The following is a 17,204-nucleotide window of genomic DNA, read 5'->3' as shown; positions in this document are numbered from 1 at the left end:
TGACCCGCTGCGCCGCACCCCTGTCCAGCCCCGCCGGGGACGGGGTGCCCGCCACTCCCTGCCGCCTGTCCCCCGGACTCAAGCTGCAGAGACACCCCGCCCCTGCGGGCAACAGGGTGCACAGGCTCCCCGCGGCCACGTATCGCCGGGTGTCGGGCTGCACAGCCACCCTGCACACATGTATTCCAGGCATTGGGGTATGTGGATGCTCTGCACCCAAATATCCCGCTAGGATCAGCGTGTACAGCCGCTCCGCATCCCAACTCCACCAGGCAACAGGGTGCATGGCCACACTGCATCTCATGTCCTGTGCTGTTGGGGTGCATGGCTGCATGCGCAACACCCCTTGGTGTCAGGATGCACAACTGCTCCATGCTCACGGTGCCAGGTGGCACCCCTACCCAGCATCCATGTTTCACCCAGTGTCAGGGTGCATGGCAGTGCGCACCAATATCCTCCTGCCTTCATGATGCACAGCATGTGTGCGCACTCCTCGGGTGTCAGCGCACATGCATTCATACTTCTCGTAGGAGACAGGATGTGTGTGCACATGCATACAATCCGCAGGTGTCAGGGCACAGACACATCCATCAAGTTTTGGGGTGCAGACATTTGCATGCCTACATGTCTGATGTGTGAAGAGTCAGACATGGACACACCTGGGTGGCAAGGGTGCACACACACATACCCAGCTCTCAGGGCACAGATGTGCACACATGTGTCTTGGGTGTAGGAAGCAGACACACATGCTCCCTGGGTGTTGGAGACACAGATACGGCCAAGCTGGGATGAGTCTACACACATTTTTTCCTCCCTTTTTTTGAAACGGAAAGCTGCTGTGTCAAGGTTCTGAATGGGCAGCAGCCCCTGTGCAAGGCTGAAGGCATCACTGCAAGCAGGTGTTTAAAACAGGAACAGGGAGAGTTGTGTAGAGGCTATGTTGTGAGATTTTATGTGCATGTGGTTTGTTTGTTTTTAAAGTTGCAAATAAACTTTAGACCACAGATTAAAACCTGTCAATTATAGACAAGCTGTTTTTCTTTCTCTTCCAGGCAGACATGGGTTTCTACAAAATCTAAATACTTGACCTGATACCTCCCACCCAGTTTATATTTTGTACTAAAGGAGAAGCTAAGTGGGATAGTAGTATTTTCACCATCATTTTTAATCTAAGCAAGCTATTTGGTGTTATCCTTTTGTGTTCACAGCCTAGTCTTTGTAGCAGGAAAGCTAAGCCCATAGGTAACATTTGTAGGATGAGAATTTGATAGCAAAGTCGAGCAGTGCCTTAAAAGATTGCATGAAAACTCTCTTTAATAAGTATTGTTCCCAGAGAATAAAAAAATGTGAAGTGTGATAGTAATTCCATATAGGGTGTCTACATTCATTCTATGTGTATAGTCACGTTTTCATTAGTGGTATTTGGGTTTTGGAACAATTTGTATCCAATATCTGTTTTACTTGGAACAGGTATTATAATAGTGTGGGGCATAATGTTAAGAAGTTAGTAAAAAAGTACATCTTTTGGATGATGAATTAGTTTTGAACCAATTTGTGGTTGATGCTCACAACTGGCAGTCCAAAGACATGAGTTCAGTCCCTACTCTTCCAGAGCTAATCTTGGGTACATATTGCCCACACAAGTGACACCAGTAGTGTAGGACTTCTCTAAAGATGTGGATTAAAAATAAGGTCCTAGCATGTCAGATTGGGTGCACTGACTATCTGTTTTAATAAAGTTCAGCTGTTACCATTCTTTATTATAAATGAAGAGTATGTTTAGATGGATAGACATAATTTGTTAGTCATTGTTCCTGAGGAACTTTACAATTGCTGGGTAAAAGATTTTACATAAATGTAAAGTATTACTCATTTCATTGTGTTGAAAATTAAATATACTTCCAGTTTTAGGTGCAGTTTAACATTCAAGTCATGAGAGTCTCCTAATAGCAAAGGAATTTGCTTTTCAGTATTATCCCTGTAACTCCAGCTTGCTCTTGCTGCTGATAAAGCTGGTTCACAAAAAGAGCAACATGATTATTTGTGTCTTTCACCTTCAAAGTTTGCTGCAAACAATAATCCTCATAGAACAATGTTACAAATACTAGTTTGCTAACTCCATTTAGTAAAGGGGAGGAAATGGCAATAGTTTACAAATTTGAGTTGCAAAAATGAGCACTGCAGGACTGAGAATGAGGTCTGTCTCCTAGAGCTGCATTTGCTGTCCAGTGAGCATTAGTGCTTTAAGGGAGCATTTAAAAATAACTTGGATTTATTAGGTGGGGTTTACCCCCTGTCATCTGGGGCAGCTTGTGTTGCTGTGTCAGCCTGATGTAGATGTGACAATACAACTGCAGTCATCTGTGCCTCACCTCTTCCAGCTGAGAGCAGAGATAGGTCTACTCCAGGCAGCTGCGTACCGTCTGTTCTAGCAACAGCCTTACCGTGGAATGCCCTTTTAAATGGTGGTACTCAGCAATAGCTGCTTAGCTTTCAGCATAGTAACATGTTTGTGTGTTTGTCTAGGGTGAAAGAAGGCACCATGTTCAATAAATACACCAGTAAGGTATTTACCAATTACTTCTTAACATTGAAGGTCATTTCAGCTGCAGGTTTTCTTCTGGTTGCTGTTGTTTCTCTGCTATGAAATGCTTTTCCTTTTTTCCATCCTGTTTCTCCAGTTCATTATGTTATTTTCAGACACTGGAATGAAAATTGTGTAATACAGACAGGTATGCTTATGAAGATACTTTTCCCAAAGGAAGTTCAGGTTTTTCTTTCCTGATTTTTTTTTTTCCCCCCCCTTGAATGATTGTCACAAACTTTTGATATCTGGGAGATGGCTTCATAGCTAAAGATTGATAACTATCTTCTGTATCTCCTAGTCAGTAATTAAGGGTGAAAAGTTGACTTCTGAGGCAGGAAAAGGTTTAAATTTCCAGCTGTTAGTGCCACATTTTTAGTACCTTAGAGGAAATATTATAGTATTTCAGCAGAAACCCCATATCAAAAAGAGGCAAATTGAAGGAAGTGTTTCTTACGAGAAAGAAGAAAAAACATTTGAGCTTGGGGTCCCCTGTCATACATTGTGTGGAATCAGTTAAATACATCAGCTTTCTTGTCCTTCTGTGCAATCTTTGGTGACTGAGGGGATCTTCTGTCAGCTGGAAAAGAGAAGAATACTTCCTTTAACACATCATTTTTTAAAAGTACAATTATCAGTTGTAATGTTTTGTGTACTCTGTGGTGTAAAGGGAAGTGGTATTATTTTGGAAGTGTACTTGCAGAAACTGTGTAAAGATTAGATAAAAAAAGACAGTGAAATTCTGTTTCAAAGAAAGGGAAACTGTGAATATTGTACAAAAAATGTGGATCTGTGCCCCTACATAGTACAGTTGCCAGAATTTGGAATTGAAATATTTGCAGGCTGTTTGTCCCACTAGTTACAATTTTTCCCAAATTAGACTTTCGTTATATTTTTACTCTTGAAAGATTCGCTATTTAACTTTTCCTTTTTTAGAGCTATAGTTAAGCAACATAAGGACATACGGCGGTTACTTTCCTATTTACACTGCAAAAATTTTTCCTTATGCTCACGGTCTTTTTGCTCTTTTTCGCTCTTGTCTGTGCACATTGGGACAGACCCAGCCTTCTTGAGCAAAGGCACTTGACTAAAAAGAAGATAAATAGGCAGCAAAAGCAGCCATCCACCCATTCCCTGCTACGTGCACAAAGAATAAAAGTGGCTAGTATATGGTTAACTGTTCAGCTCCGTATCTAGTAGAACGGTTTGGGAGAGGGTAAATCTCAGTGGGGAAAGAACTGCCTTCACCTTACTAGGAAGTGGCTCAGCGGAAAGTTTTAGTAACAGGCATATAGGTAACTCTGTGTTATGATACTGTTTGCATTAAGCTTGATTGTGCCTATTTTCCCTGTGTTATGAGCATTTTCAAGACGCGCTCAGTGACAGTGTACTGTACTTGTTAATGTGTAGGGGGCTGGCATCTTCAGCTAGCAGACCTCGTGAAGACAGTTGGTTAAAATCGCTATTTGTTCGCAAAGTCGATCCAAGGAAAGATGCTCACTCCAACCTTCTAGCCAAAAGAGAGACCAGCAGTCTGTATAAACTACAGAGTGAGTGATATTTCTATATTTAACATTACCATTTCTTTATACGGTTCCTGCATTTCTCACGTAATGTTGTTGTTTCAGTTCACAATGTAAAACCAGAATGTCTAGAAGCCTACAACAAGCTTTGGTAAGTGTGCGTATTTTCACATTTTAGACATGGTGATTTGATCACAAGCTGTTCTGAAAATTGGCAAATATAATTATTTAGAGGGGAGGTGGAAAAATTCTGCTTTTACTTTCAAGGTATGATGTTAAATAGATCATATTATTCTTGGAGAGAGATGGCAAAAGATACGTTACTCGGTTCACCCCCTGCCTTCTCTCTTGGAGGTGTCATTTTCCTAAGCTGCAATTTAGGATGATGCTTTTTGTGAAAACATTGGTGACATTTGTTGGAACAGCTCTCCCCCTTCCCTTAGTTGTCTTACAATTGCTGGTCCACTCGGGTAGATCCTGGTATGCTAGCATGTCCCACTCCAGCTGCCATGTAGGAATGTGTTGACGGTGGTTATTGTCTGCATACTAGAAGGAAAGGGAGAGATGACTGGTAAGTAAAACTACATGCCAGTATTAAACTGAAGTATAACTTTGAGGAGATTTTAAAAGCACAGGTGTTGACTTTCAGCTCATCTATATCCCTCTACAAAAGTAACATTACTGGGATCTACTCTTAAAGAGCTATGCAAATCCTCGGGTAGGATCTTTGCGTTGAGGTAATACCCTCCAAAGGGAGCAGTACTGTTATGGGTTTTCCAAAAAGTTACAGCTTTATAAAATATATGAATTAATAACAGTTGAAATTTACTACTTTAAGGATGAAATCGCAGAAATATTAATCCTGTTCTGTCTACATAGTCACTCCTTTGGATCCAGAACAACTGCCTTTTCAAGAACTGTATGTTTAAATTTGGAAACGTAGCGAACCTCTCACATTTTGAAACAGCAGTGCTTTCTCACTGACAGTGATCATGTTGTCAGCTAAATAAAACATTCTTAGCATAATGATACCCTACTGCAACCAATTTTTTAAATGTGGTGTATTGGTGAGAATACCAGCTGGGCTGGATGGTGGGGAAGTTCACAACTCCTGGTTTATGTCCTCGACTCTGTAATTGGCTGTACAGCCATGAGTAGGTTGTCTTAACATCTCTGTGTTTTCATGTGTTCAGCTTTGAAAAGGGCCTAGATAAACAAAACTATTTTACTTGCTATACACGCATAGAAGTCCACTAGAATAACATTCAATCACAAGGTATTTTTAGCTTTTTTGTTTAAAAAAAATATACAGAGAAGCACAGTTAGCATTCAGCCAGCTTTCTGTTTAAAAACTTAATATAAACATGTCCAATTATACAAGACGAGGAACGACTTCTCCATGTTACCTCATGAGCTACCTGTATGTTGAGTGAAAGCAGAGGCTTTTATTTTCAAGGAAAGAGACAATAGCAAAGAAAGAAACTGTTGACAGCAATCAGATGAAGTATGTGTGGTTAGACTTATTCTTTCCAAACCAAAGCAAATTTAAGTATTCCGAGGAATGAGAGAATTTAAGAATGGGGTAATAAAAAAACCACCTAAGCCTCTCTGAATTTCCCTCCTTCCTCTCCCTGAATTAAAGATGAACAGGTTAATTCCTTATTATGTGTCAAATCAGAATAAGCATTAGTCATCATGTATTAATAAAGAAATAATGTAATGAAGACAATTATGAGAGTACTTCATGAATCACTGTGGTTAAGGACCCCTTCTGAAGAATTAGTAACAGTTATTTTTAAAAAGAAAAAAGATGGTGTTCATAAGGTATTCTGTGGGCATTTTTTTCTATAATTTGCAACAAAATATATTACAGAGTTATTGTAATAATTTAGCATTCCTGTTGAAAGCTGCCTTTCTAGGATCTTGTTATGCTTTGCAAAAACAAACTGATGGTAAAACATCCTTGGAGAGTTGTTCTATCGTATTATTTACACTATGTAGTGAGAAATCTTGAGGTACAAATTGATAATGAGGTTTGCTCAACGTTTTCTAGAAAGTCAGTGGCAGAATCAAGAGGAAAACTCATATCTAATGACTCTCAGCCCAAGACCAGCCATTCCCATTATTTATGGGAACCATACTTCCCGTTATTTAATATTGTGCAGAGACTCATTGCCTATGAGCCAAACTGAGTAAGAGGGGTAATTATTCAGGGAAAAATATTAAAAGGCAAAGTTCAACCAGACTTGTTGACTTATTCATCAAAGTACAATGCAATGAAAGCTGTCCTAACCAAGTCAGCAATTGGTAAAACTTAATTTCCTAATACTAATGTAGGCCACTTTTAAAGATGGAAAAAATGTTAGAAATACTGGAAATAGTCAAACAGAAATTTTGTGTTGGAGATATTTTTAAGGCAGTTTCACTGTATGCTTTAATGGGTAAGTTGCCTCAAACTAAGACCACTTTCTGCAATGGTAGAAAGCGATAAGGCTGCATACTATGAAGTACAGTCATCGTTTGATCTACCAAAATATTCGTTTTTATTCATTCAGCTCAAGAGAATTAATAGTATTGTAACTGATACAGAAGACTCTGCTATTTTTGTGTATTCTACCTCCCTTGATAAAGCTTTTCCTAAAGCAAATCACCCATGTATTCAGGCTGCATTTTCTGTAAGTGAGATATCTTGATGTTTATTTTCCTAATGTGTTGGATAACCTTTTAGGTGAGAGGCGTAATTTATTGCATCAAAAGAATTCTACTGTGCTGTGTATTTGTCATACAGTCTAAGAAATGGTAACACCTTAATTTTTCATAGCGTTGTAGCTATCTTTCCCCTGTATAGCAGATTTTTATATTTCAACTTTCTCTTCTGAAAAGTAGACCTTGTGAATTTTCATACCATAATGATAAACATGTGGTAATTTGTTATACATATCAACTGTAGCCTCCCTGAAGGATATGCAACATAGTGTCTGTATTCCTTGTTTTCAAGTCAAGAGGTGCTGCCAAAGATTCATGAAGAAAAACACTACCCATGTGCACTGGTGGGGACTTGGAACACGTGGTACGGAGAGCAAGATCAGGCTGGTAGGAGATAGAAGTACAACAGAATGTAAAACCATACAAGTGAAACGTGTGCTTGGCAGGTTTCTTCTCTTTAAATCATCTCTGTTGACAGTAAACCTTTAGCAATGTATACAGTGAGGGTATGTGTGCATCAGTTATCTGTAGTCATATTAACATTTACAGTGCTTGCTTTTTGTCTTGTTGAGTTTGACAGTAGAGCTTCTGAATTCCTAAAATTTGTCCTATTGTTAATATACTTTCATGTTTTCCAGGTGATAGATAACAGTTTTGGGAAACGCTTGTAAAATGTGGTCCTGTAGTATTTTGCGGGCACAGATCATGTTCCTGAACATTTAGAGTAAAGGCAAAGGCTAACAAAGACAGAGTTTATCTTGCATTGGCCAGTGTAAAAGCTTTCCTCAGACTTTCATACTGTAATTGCTGTATGATGATGAAGTGCAAATCATTCATGCCATCTGAAGAAATTACTGCATTGTAAACACAACAATGAACTAGGCCTTTACTGGAGGAAAGTAAAAATATTTCTGTTCATATGCATCTAAAGATACTGCCTAACTATGAAGATTGAAAATATATTGGAACTAGAAATTACTGAAGAGCTGCTACAGAGGTAACTACAAAGAGTCTAGTGTAGAGAAAACACCTGAAAAATTTCCTAGGCTTTGGGAAATTGAATGGGAAGCCACGAATAGAGAGTGGTGTACTGACATTTGTTATGTCATTTGTTAGGTAGCTTCGTTGTTAGAACTATGCTAGTATCAATGCCATTGCTTCACTATGGAAAAATATACTCCCATACACATTAATTTTTCCTGCATTCACAGCATATTGCAATATTGACACTGAACAAATGCAAAGGAATAACAATAGATAAACCACACAATGTCTGAGAAACAATTCTAAAAGCTGAAGGGAAATTGGGGAATGAAGACAATTGAAATGAGAATATCGTAGCCAGGTCTCATTCGTTCCTTTTGTAACGTATTAACACAGACTATATCTGTAATTGCATCCGTAGCCTGCCTTGAAAATGTTATTGCAACAGTTCTAGCAATGTAATAAAGCAGATTATGGGGTTTTGACTTGTTCAGTGCTTGTGTCCAGGCTGTGTTAATATTAGGTGTATATATCAAATTTGCCCTGGGGATAAGACAGCAGAAGCAGGCGCACTGGATGAGTCTGTTATCTTAGTGAAGTGCCTTACATTAGTTTCCAGTTTGCTCTCCTGGAAAAGGCACAGGACTGCTTTAGAGGAGAGAAAATAGCCTTTGTGACTCTTTGAGGTGAAATATTGTTGCCTTGCTGCATTAAGTACTTGTAAATAAATCATGTTACGATTTATGAAAGAGAGAATGCTTTGAAAGAACTCGGGTACCTGTTCTGAAATTGCTTTTATGGGGAAAATCCTAGCAAATGTAACAATTCTAGCATGTTTAGGTATTTTCTGCTTTTTTTACTGCAATGTTTACTTTAAAAATAACATTTGCATAATTTTTCATGTCCTACAGAAAGTGTGTTGCTCTTTGTGCTTGAGTAGTTTACTGAACTAAAAAGTCTACCCCTCTGTTGCTCTTAGAAGTTGATATAAAACACATTTTTTGAATTAAGTCATTGTCTTAAATTGAATCTCAGTTTCAACGACAGTCATGTAAAGTCATCGCATCTTACTAGCATGGCAATAAAAAGTCCTTTCAGAAATTTCCATGTTATCTACAGAGTAGATTGCAAAATTTTCCAAGAGAACCCTTTTCAAAAAGCAGATGATTCAATTATTATTAAAATGTTCAAATGTGTAGTTCTTTCTTTAGTAAAAATCTATTTTTAAACCTGTTACATGATTTCTATTTTTGTGTAATTCTATACTATGAAGAGCAGTTTATACTGTGTTATTCCGTAAGATTTAGCAGTAGTCTGTGACATCCCTGAAAAAGCTTCCTTTTTTCTGTTTCAGTTCATCTGTGGAGATACGAGGGAGGCTATCCAGCTCTCAATGAGGTCATGAGTAAACTCCGTCAAAATAAGGTAAAATGCACTGATTTTGTTAGAATTGGTTATTTTACTCAGAAGAGAAAAAAGAATAGTCAGAGCAAAAAGCTGCATATTTGGATACCTGCTTTTATTTCAGTGTCTCATCGCTTCCTGTACAAACTTAGACACCTCTTTGGAAAAGGGTTTATTTTCATATTCAGAAATACTGAGATTCAATACCTGAATACTTTATGAAACACACTTAGTGCTGTGTAAACATGCCACTTGAAATTTTAAAATATGCCAGGGGAATTTAGATGCTTTTACAATTTAAAGCATTTCAGTGTCCCAAAACCCCAAGATAGTATTAAAAAAAAATCTAAGCCACCATATGGTATACTGCTTTTTATTGTTGAAACACAATACACAGATTGACAGTGATTGCATTGTTTTTTAGGAGTTCACAGAGTTTCGCAAAGAAAGAGGTAACATGCTTCTCTCACGCAAGAACCAATTATTGTTGGAGTTTAGTTTCTGGAACGAACCTGTTCCCAGAGAGGGGCCTAATATTTACGAATTGAGATCCTATCAACTTAGAGTAAGTTTAAATTTTTCTTTTTATTTTTTAAGCTGTATGGTGTTTTAAAATGTTCAAAGCATGTTTATACAATGGAGATAGAAAACAGAACTCATCTTAAAAATCTGGTTCTTATCAAAGCTGATGTCTGAGTCATTGTTGCTCTCAAAGTGTGGGGTCCAAAATGAAGGCAGGCTCCAACAAGATACTAATATCTGCAGGGTTGAAAACCTTGGGTTTTCATTTGAAGGAAACTTCAGGCAAATGACTAAGAAGTAATACAGTTAGTAAACAGAGTAATTACAGATGATTATAATATGCTTATCACTTGAAGGAAGTGATTTTGTTAATACGTAGTGTTTTCCATACATAAATGTTGTGAAAACTGTCGAAGTAATTCTAACTTTCTTTAAACTACAGTTTTAACACTCTGTTTTGTTTTTGTAGCCTGGAACAATGATTGAGTGGGGAAATTACTGGTAAGTGTTGCTTTAGCACTTGCATTCTCCTATTTGAGAGATGTGTGTTTAAAAATCATGAAGCGCAGGTAGCAGAATGGTACCAAAGCATTTCAGTTACCCAGTTAATGGCCTGCTTCAGTACTTACACAACTTGTAAGACAGTTCTTCAACCCTTTATTTATCCTTTGAGGAAGGAAAGAGGAATTCTGTGTGCAAACAACATTGTGAGCTCTGTGGTTTGGCTTTCCTTTACATAACCCTTTTAGTTTGCTGTAATATAGCAGAAGCCATTTATTTTCAGCAGAAGGCACTGTTTAGTGAAGAGTGGTGATCAACTCCTTGAGACTGCGTTGATCTTTCTCAACTTCTACAAGACCACTAGAAGCTGACTTACTTTAGTCTACATGGGCTAAATGTTGGCTCTTTTATTCTGTGAAAGTCAAGTTGTTTCTTGAAAAGCTATTGAGCAGCTCATTTGTATTTTAATATATAGATTAAAAGCATGTGAGACAGTCTTCTCTTGAGTATATGCTTCTGATTTTGACTTACTTAAAACCAGTGTTGAAGTTTCTTTCAATTTACATTCACTGTCCTTGCAATTCTAATGGTTGAGAGTTAAACAATTTGGAGTATTTCCAATTATTTTGACAAAGGTGAGGGCTTCGATTTTTAGACCTGTCATTGTCATTGATATAATTTATTTAATTACAGTAATTTGAATAAAGTCAATTGAATTTAGAATTTTTATAAAATAGGCGTATCTACAGTGGTAGCCGATCTGTTTTAGAAGATGCAACAGATTTATAGTTAAGAGAAATGTTGATGTTACTTACACAGCAAATCAGAGAGTGTTGCATAGGACAGCTGCATAGCAAAGGTCTATGTGCATAAAAAAGTTGTATTCCACTACCACAAAATCTGTGGTAAATGAGCATGGTAAAGGTGATATGAGTGAAACTCAAGGATTTAATTTTAGAAGAACCTAGAAAAGGTTCTATAAAAAAGGCCTGCCACTGTACACTGTTCCAGCAATTGTCGTTGTACTGAATCTAATTTTGAGGAATGATTAATACACAGTCTAGTGAAACTGTAGGCTTCCAATTTTAACTTATTCTAACAAGATACATAGGTATATTTTAATTACTTAGTGCTGAAAACCAGTGTATTGCAGTTTTTTTTCTTATTTTTCATTGCTGACGTTTACTGCAAATGCCGTTTAACATTTTTGCTTCCTTTGAACTCTGTTTTCCTTTCAATTATCACTTATTTCGTACCCAGATCTGCTGTTTTTAATAGCTGCTTTGCTCTTCTGTAGGGCTCGTGCGATTCGTTTCCGACAGGATAATAATGAAGCAGTTGGAGGATTTTTCTCACAAATTGGACAGCTGTATATGGTTCATCACCTTTGGGGTAAATTTGTGTTCTCTTGCTTTTTTCTCGCTGAATCAGCCCCTAACAGACTGTTGACTTTGCCCAGGAGGCAAGGTTTTTAGAAAAGGCAAAGGAATGTCTTAAAAGGTTTTTTTTGTTTGACATAAACAGTGTTGATTTTCTTCACTTTTGTGTAGATGACTTTATTCTTCAAACAAGTGAGCAGAAGTGAATGTTTCATGTTTTGTTCTGTTTCCATCAAGGGTTTCTCATGGCCCTTTCTCATTAGGGACTACTTGTTTGCTTTCAGTAACATAAGGATGACAAGCTGTGTCCTGCCATCTCTTTTCCCGATCCCCATTCATGCTGAAGTCAGGTTTTTACAGTTTTAAGTATCGCATATACCACACCTACAAAAAGCAAAGTCAAGCATTTATTTACATTACTACATCATGGTGTTTTGGCTTTCTCTGTGTGTTAGTCACCACAACTGCTTAGCTGTTTTTCACGTTAGGATTGTTTCAACTTGAAGAAACTCATTGTCTAATATATATTTTAGAAAATACGCAGTATTATCTTCCTATCTCGACAATTTATCATATTATATTCCAGCATTAGGAATCTGACACCACTCATGTAGAACTGTACTTTGTTGCATTATCTGTCTTACCTGTGTCTAAGACATTCTCTCTTCCCCCAGTTCCTTCTGTTTGCGTTGGTTTGGGAGCTTTTCCTTTTTGTAGAGAAGAACAACTGACTTTTTTCCTTCCTGATGTCTGCAGCCTCTTAATTATGCACTAGAATACTTTTAAGGGAGCTATTCACGTGTAGGAGGAAAAGGAGTTACTTCTAAGCTTTCTGCTTGTTGTTTTCCCTCACCAGCTTACAAAGATCTCCAAACCAGAGAAGATATAAGGAACGCTGCGTGGCATAAACCTGGCTGGGATGAACTAGTCTATTACACAGGTAACCTATTAACTTCATTGGAATGCTGGCGGTAGACTTTTGTGCATGCCATCATTTTTGTTCTTCAGTACATTGCACAATGATAAAAAATTTTGCATCTCTGGTGTTTGTGTCTGTGTGTTGGTTTTTCTACTGTAAGGAAAAGGAGGGACATTTCACTAAGCTGTAAAGGAAATTTTGCAATTGATCGTACAAACTTGGAAAAGTCACCTAATTGCTAAAAAATTGCTACATTAATAGTAATTTTTTATACAAGCACCCCTCCTGTAGAAGATTTGTGTAAATGGTTACGTTTGTGTCCAAAAATTCAGGGAGCCAATAGTGAAATTTGTCTTTATATTAAATTATTACCTTTAATATTTCATGAAACACGGAGACCTTGTTAAATGCATTCCTTGGAAAGGGAATTTAGACTTTGGAACTAGAAGCCAGGAGATCTTTGAGGTCAAAGATAGCTTTCATAACAAAACTCACAGAAGTATGCTAAGCATGTCAGATTTTGGTTCCATAGGGTACATTTCAAAGGAAGTATACCAAAAAAATGTAAGATAAATTTCATTGTGGTGAAAAGGAATAGAAATATTTGTCTTCAAAGGAGCAGACAGATTATATTAAAAACTCGCTTGTTCTCAAAACTACTATGCTTCAGTTACAGGAATGTTGGTGGTTACTGATGACTTGGCATACACTAGCTAGGAAAGTAACTTGAAGACAATAATATCTGTTCCAACTGAGTGTGCAGAACTGCTAATATCTCTGCTAGTGAAATTAAACCCTGTCTCGATTTTTTTTCAGTGCCCCTCATTCAGGAAATGGAGTCCAGAATCATGATACCATTGAAGATTTCTCCGCTTCAGTAAAGTCACTGATTTACTTGTGCCTACGTAGATAAAGTGACAAGTATTTGTCTTAAATTAATTTATGGTATACATTGTATATCATAGTCTGAAATATAAAAGTACTGTATTGAGCTTATAAAAAGAGACCTCTTTTCTTCAGAATCTAATGACATTTTGCTCATAGGATTGTACCAGGAAGAAAAGAAATACAGGACTGTAATTAAAAGGTTGGTTAATTGAAAACAAGTACAAAGACATATAAGTTCCTCTGTAAGACAGCTCCTCAGGTTCAGTAAGGCATACAGTATTTAATATCTTCTGCTATATAGACAATGCCCAGTGTTCAGTAACAGCAACAGAATGGAGTGTTAGGGTCGCTGTGGCCTTTGTGTAGCATTATAATGACTGCAGATTTTAAAAACAAACGTGGGAGTTCTGAAATCAGAAGCTCTGAAGCCCGCAGGCAGCTCTGAAATACACCTAGCTGTTCTAGCAGGCCTGAAATCAGTAGGTAGTTCTAAATTTACAAATAGACAGTCATTAATTGAGGATAATACTCTTTGTCAGGTGATAGCTTATGGACACAGAATAGGGCATTCTGTTTTGCAAGGACTCTGAAGCCTGTTGAAACTAATGGCACATTTGTGTAGATATCTACACCTGAAATTAGTTTGGTGAACTATGACCTACGGTTTTCAAAGAGATGCTGACAAGACACGTTTGTCTGAACATTCTGCAGGGAACCAAGTTCAGTTAAATACATTTCTCTCTACAAATAACCTGGAAGTCTAGGAAGAGGGGTTTAATTTAATAAGCAATCATGACTTCAGACATACGCGTGGTCGGGTGTTTCACTAACTGTACAGTAAGTACTTACGAATTGATGTGTGAAACTGGCGCATGTTGAGTCAATAGGATTGGCATAAAGCAGTGTACCATTATGTCCAGTTCTATTTTGGTTTCACTTTTAGACTAGAATATATCAACACTTTTGGTGTCTGCAATGATGTGAACATCCTGTAAGTGAAAATAATATTCTTTCTTTAAAGTGGCTGCAAGAATCAGTGTAACATACAGAATGTACAAATCAGTTACTGAATGTCCAGTTTGTACATTTCAGTGAGTTTTCAGGAAGAACATATCAGTCAATAAAATCCTTTTAATTTTCACATTTTACTGGAACCTTATATGTATTGCACCACCTGTGTTTTCTCTCATCTTGCAGTGTTTATTATGGAAAAGTTGAATAATTGCATAGAATATTTCAGCTTAGTTAGACAATATCAATTCTCTGTGTCAGGGACAGCATTTCCCAGTATTCTGCTCTCCTCCAAAATGAATTTACAATATCTCCATTACATCCCATTTTGCTGAGTGTTCTAGAGGCCGTAAGCACTGTGGTGATAAATACAAAATTTTTTTTCCTTTTGATTTACTCCATCAATTATGCTTCATTTTTCAGGTCTGATTTCTTCTTTTCTACCCATGTGAAATACACTGCACTCTTGCCTTTGCTTGAATTGCATCTTGAACAAAGTCAATATTTGATCTGATTCTTGTCTGTTTCCATATTTTCCTCCTGTTGCCAACTGATTATGGGATTTTACTGAGTGAAATTCTGTACTATTTTAGCTTAGAGTTCTTAGCTTGCCTTACTGAGTGGGCCAAGTACATCATTTCAGCTGTTCCTTCTTGTAAATCAGTCACGAGCGGTACTATCATCTGGGGCTGTCGTTTTTCCAGACTACTCTTTAGCTCCAAAAGGGTTATTTCTCACAGTATCCTTCCATATTTCTTGTTCCTGGAGAATTGTCCTTTAACTTAACTCCTCATAACCAGTCAGAGGCAAAAGGCGAAAGATATTTTTGGAGTTAGGGGATTTTGTGGGTTCTGATGCAATCCCTGTTTCTTACCTTCAGCCAGGAGCACTAGGAATTAAATTGTCAGGCAGAAGTTTTGTTGTTTAAGGGCCATGAAGTTTTGCATGAATAAGAAATCTAGGGAATAACTGGATGTTCTGCGGAGTGACATCATATGGCACAAGTCTCTTCAGTCTCTGTACACTACCCAAGATCTGAATTCCCACTAGTGTTGTAAGGTATTACGAATGTGCCTCCAGTCCTTCTAGGCTTCAAACTCATGCTCTTGCTGTCATCAGAGAGATTAGTTCCTGTTATTTTAGTTACAGATAGCTATGTAAACTCATCGAACATAACACAGTAGATAAGTAATGCCAATCTTTCCTTGCTTCCTTTCTGAAGTTGGTTTTCCCCTGTTGTGAACACTGTTGTGATTTTTTCCTCTTAATTTCATGGCCAAGCCTGCCTTCTTCCTTTGACTAACAATGCTTCAGCATTTCTTAGAGCAGAATTTGTGGAGTTCAGAACTGAAGTTGCTTTCCCATGGTTGGAAAGTGGGGAACAATGCCTGGAAGGGACAGTCTCTGGTATTACCAATTATCAATTCTTGTTCCACTGTAATGAAGACACAATTAAAACTTGTTTAGTCGTTCTGTAGTCTTCTTAGAAAAGACTGCAAACTGTTCTTCTAAAAAGTCCCTTCATGCAAATTGAATATATAACTTAAAGCAATTCTGCCTCACTGAATAATTGTATTAAAATAAAAGGCCTTATATGAAGCGGTTTACCTCCCCACGCTCTTAGTCAAGGAGACCCACCTGAAGAGCAGATACTACTTGCCTGATGTGTGCTACTCGCCAGACTTTGCTCTACTGTGATGGGATACGTTCAGGTAAATTGGTAGCTTGGTTGCAACATTGAAGCTTCCCTCACGTTCCTTTATTCCCTGCTATTTTTTTCCAGTATTTTACAGACAAAAGAGCTTAGCCACTCCCTAAGCTCAGTAATCCTTTTGGTACCCCCTGGACTAGAGGTCAGGCTCGCTATTTGCCCAGTGGAAGGGGGGTGGTATTTTTTTCAAACCAGTCAGATCTAAAGAGCTCTTGTGAAATCACTGGCACAACGCCATGTTCCCATAGCACTCAGCCTGGCAGAAGATACTGCCGTGAATGTTAACATCTCTGTGGCACAGAGCCTCCTGCAGAGTCTTCTGACTGTGGCATTAGAGAAATTGCGTATACTTGAAGTGAAGCGTGTCACAGTGTAGGATCAGGGCCTGTTAGCTATAGCTGATTAGCAGGATGTTAGATTGTGGTGGTTTTTTTTAGTGGCCTTTTAATTCAATAGAAAACCAGCAAACAGAGATGCTTCTGCTTCGTAACTGTAGAATTGCAGAGGAACACACTGAGAGTAGAAAGAGTTTCTACTTGTTCTACTCATGCAGTCTTGACTAAACAAAAGCATGATTGTACATGAGCTGCCCTTGGAGCTGGCTGAGATTTTTCTCAGGAAGAATTTAAAAGAGATCATCTTTAGTACTCCCAAAAGGGTTCTGATGAGCAGCCTGCCAACTATTGTCTGTCTTGGCTTTTGTTAAGTTTGAATTTTAAACTCTGTATACCGATATTCAGTGTAGCTGTTTATATGTCTGCCTTTCTCTAAAAAGCCATCAGAAGTTTGCTTCTGGATTTGTTTTCTTTTAACCCTTGTACTTCTCTAGTATTTAAATGCTGTTGTAACTTCAAGCAATTATTGCCTCACTTTTTTTGCCAAAAAGATTAGATGGCATCACTGAGAGCTACCATTCATCACTCCCTGTGGCTTTGTTAACTCCTCGTTCCCCTATATCCGCCCTGATGATGTCTCAGAATGGACAGAAGCAATATTCAATTGTTGGTGATGCTTAAACAATTGGAGAGGTGCTCTCTCGCTGCACCTTGATTTAAGGTGCAAGCTGTGAAAA

At 38.0% G+C, this 17,204-nt stretch overlaps 1 protein-coding gene across 1 annotated transcript; it reads left to right on the top strand.

The window, feature by feature from the left end:
- Positions 1-3,986: 3,986 nt before the first annotated feature.
- On the top strand, positions 3,987-13,781 carry GBAS (glioblastoma amplified sequence). Its single transcript, XM_010289122.1, has 9 exons — positions 3,987-4,134; positions 4,213-4,258; positions 7,106-7,200; positions 9,152-9,222; positions 9,626-9,766; positions 10,193-10,224; positions 11,522-11,616; positions 12,460-12,543; positions 13,339-13,781. Exons 1-9 carry the CDS (start codon positions 3,987-3,989, stop codon positions 13,401-13,403), a joined length of 777 nt encoding a protein of 258 aa, XP_010287424.1. The 3' UTR covers positions 13,404-13,781.
- Positions 13,782-17,204: the final 3,423 nt, after the last annotated feature.

The sequence above is a fragment of the Phaethon lepturus genome, unplaced genomic scaffold, assembly GCF_000687285.1.
Source record: "Phaethon lepturus isolate BGI_N335 unplaced genomic scaffold, ASM68728v1 scaffold23326, whole genome shotgun sequence".
NCBI lineage: Eukaryota > Metazoa > Chordata > Aves > Phaethontiformes > Phaethontidae > Phaethon > Phaethon lepturus.
Note: the sequence above shows the minus strand (reverse complement) of the source record. Positions and strands in the feature narration are given on the sequence as shown.

What these genes read in the sequence shown, in the direction of transcription:
- GBAS (XM_010289122.1), top strand. Translation starts at nt 3,987, where the DNA reads ATGTGTAGGGGGCTGGCATCTTCAGCTAGCAGACCTCGTGAAGACAGT. An exon ending in CGGAGAGCAAGATCAGGCTG is followed by an intron (nt 7,201 to 9,151) that starts GTAGGAGATAGA and finishes TTTCTGTTTCAG; the next exon opens with TTCATCTGTGGAGATACGAG. An exon ending in TATGGTTCATCACCTTTGGG is followed by an intron (nt 11,617 to 12,459) that starts GTAAATTTGTGT and finishes TTCCCTCACCAG; the next exon opens with CTTACAAAGATCTCCAAACC.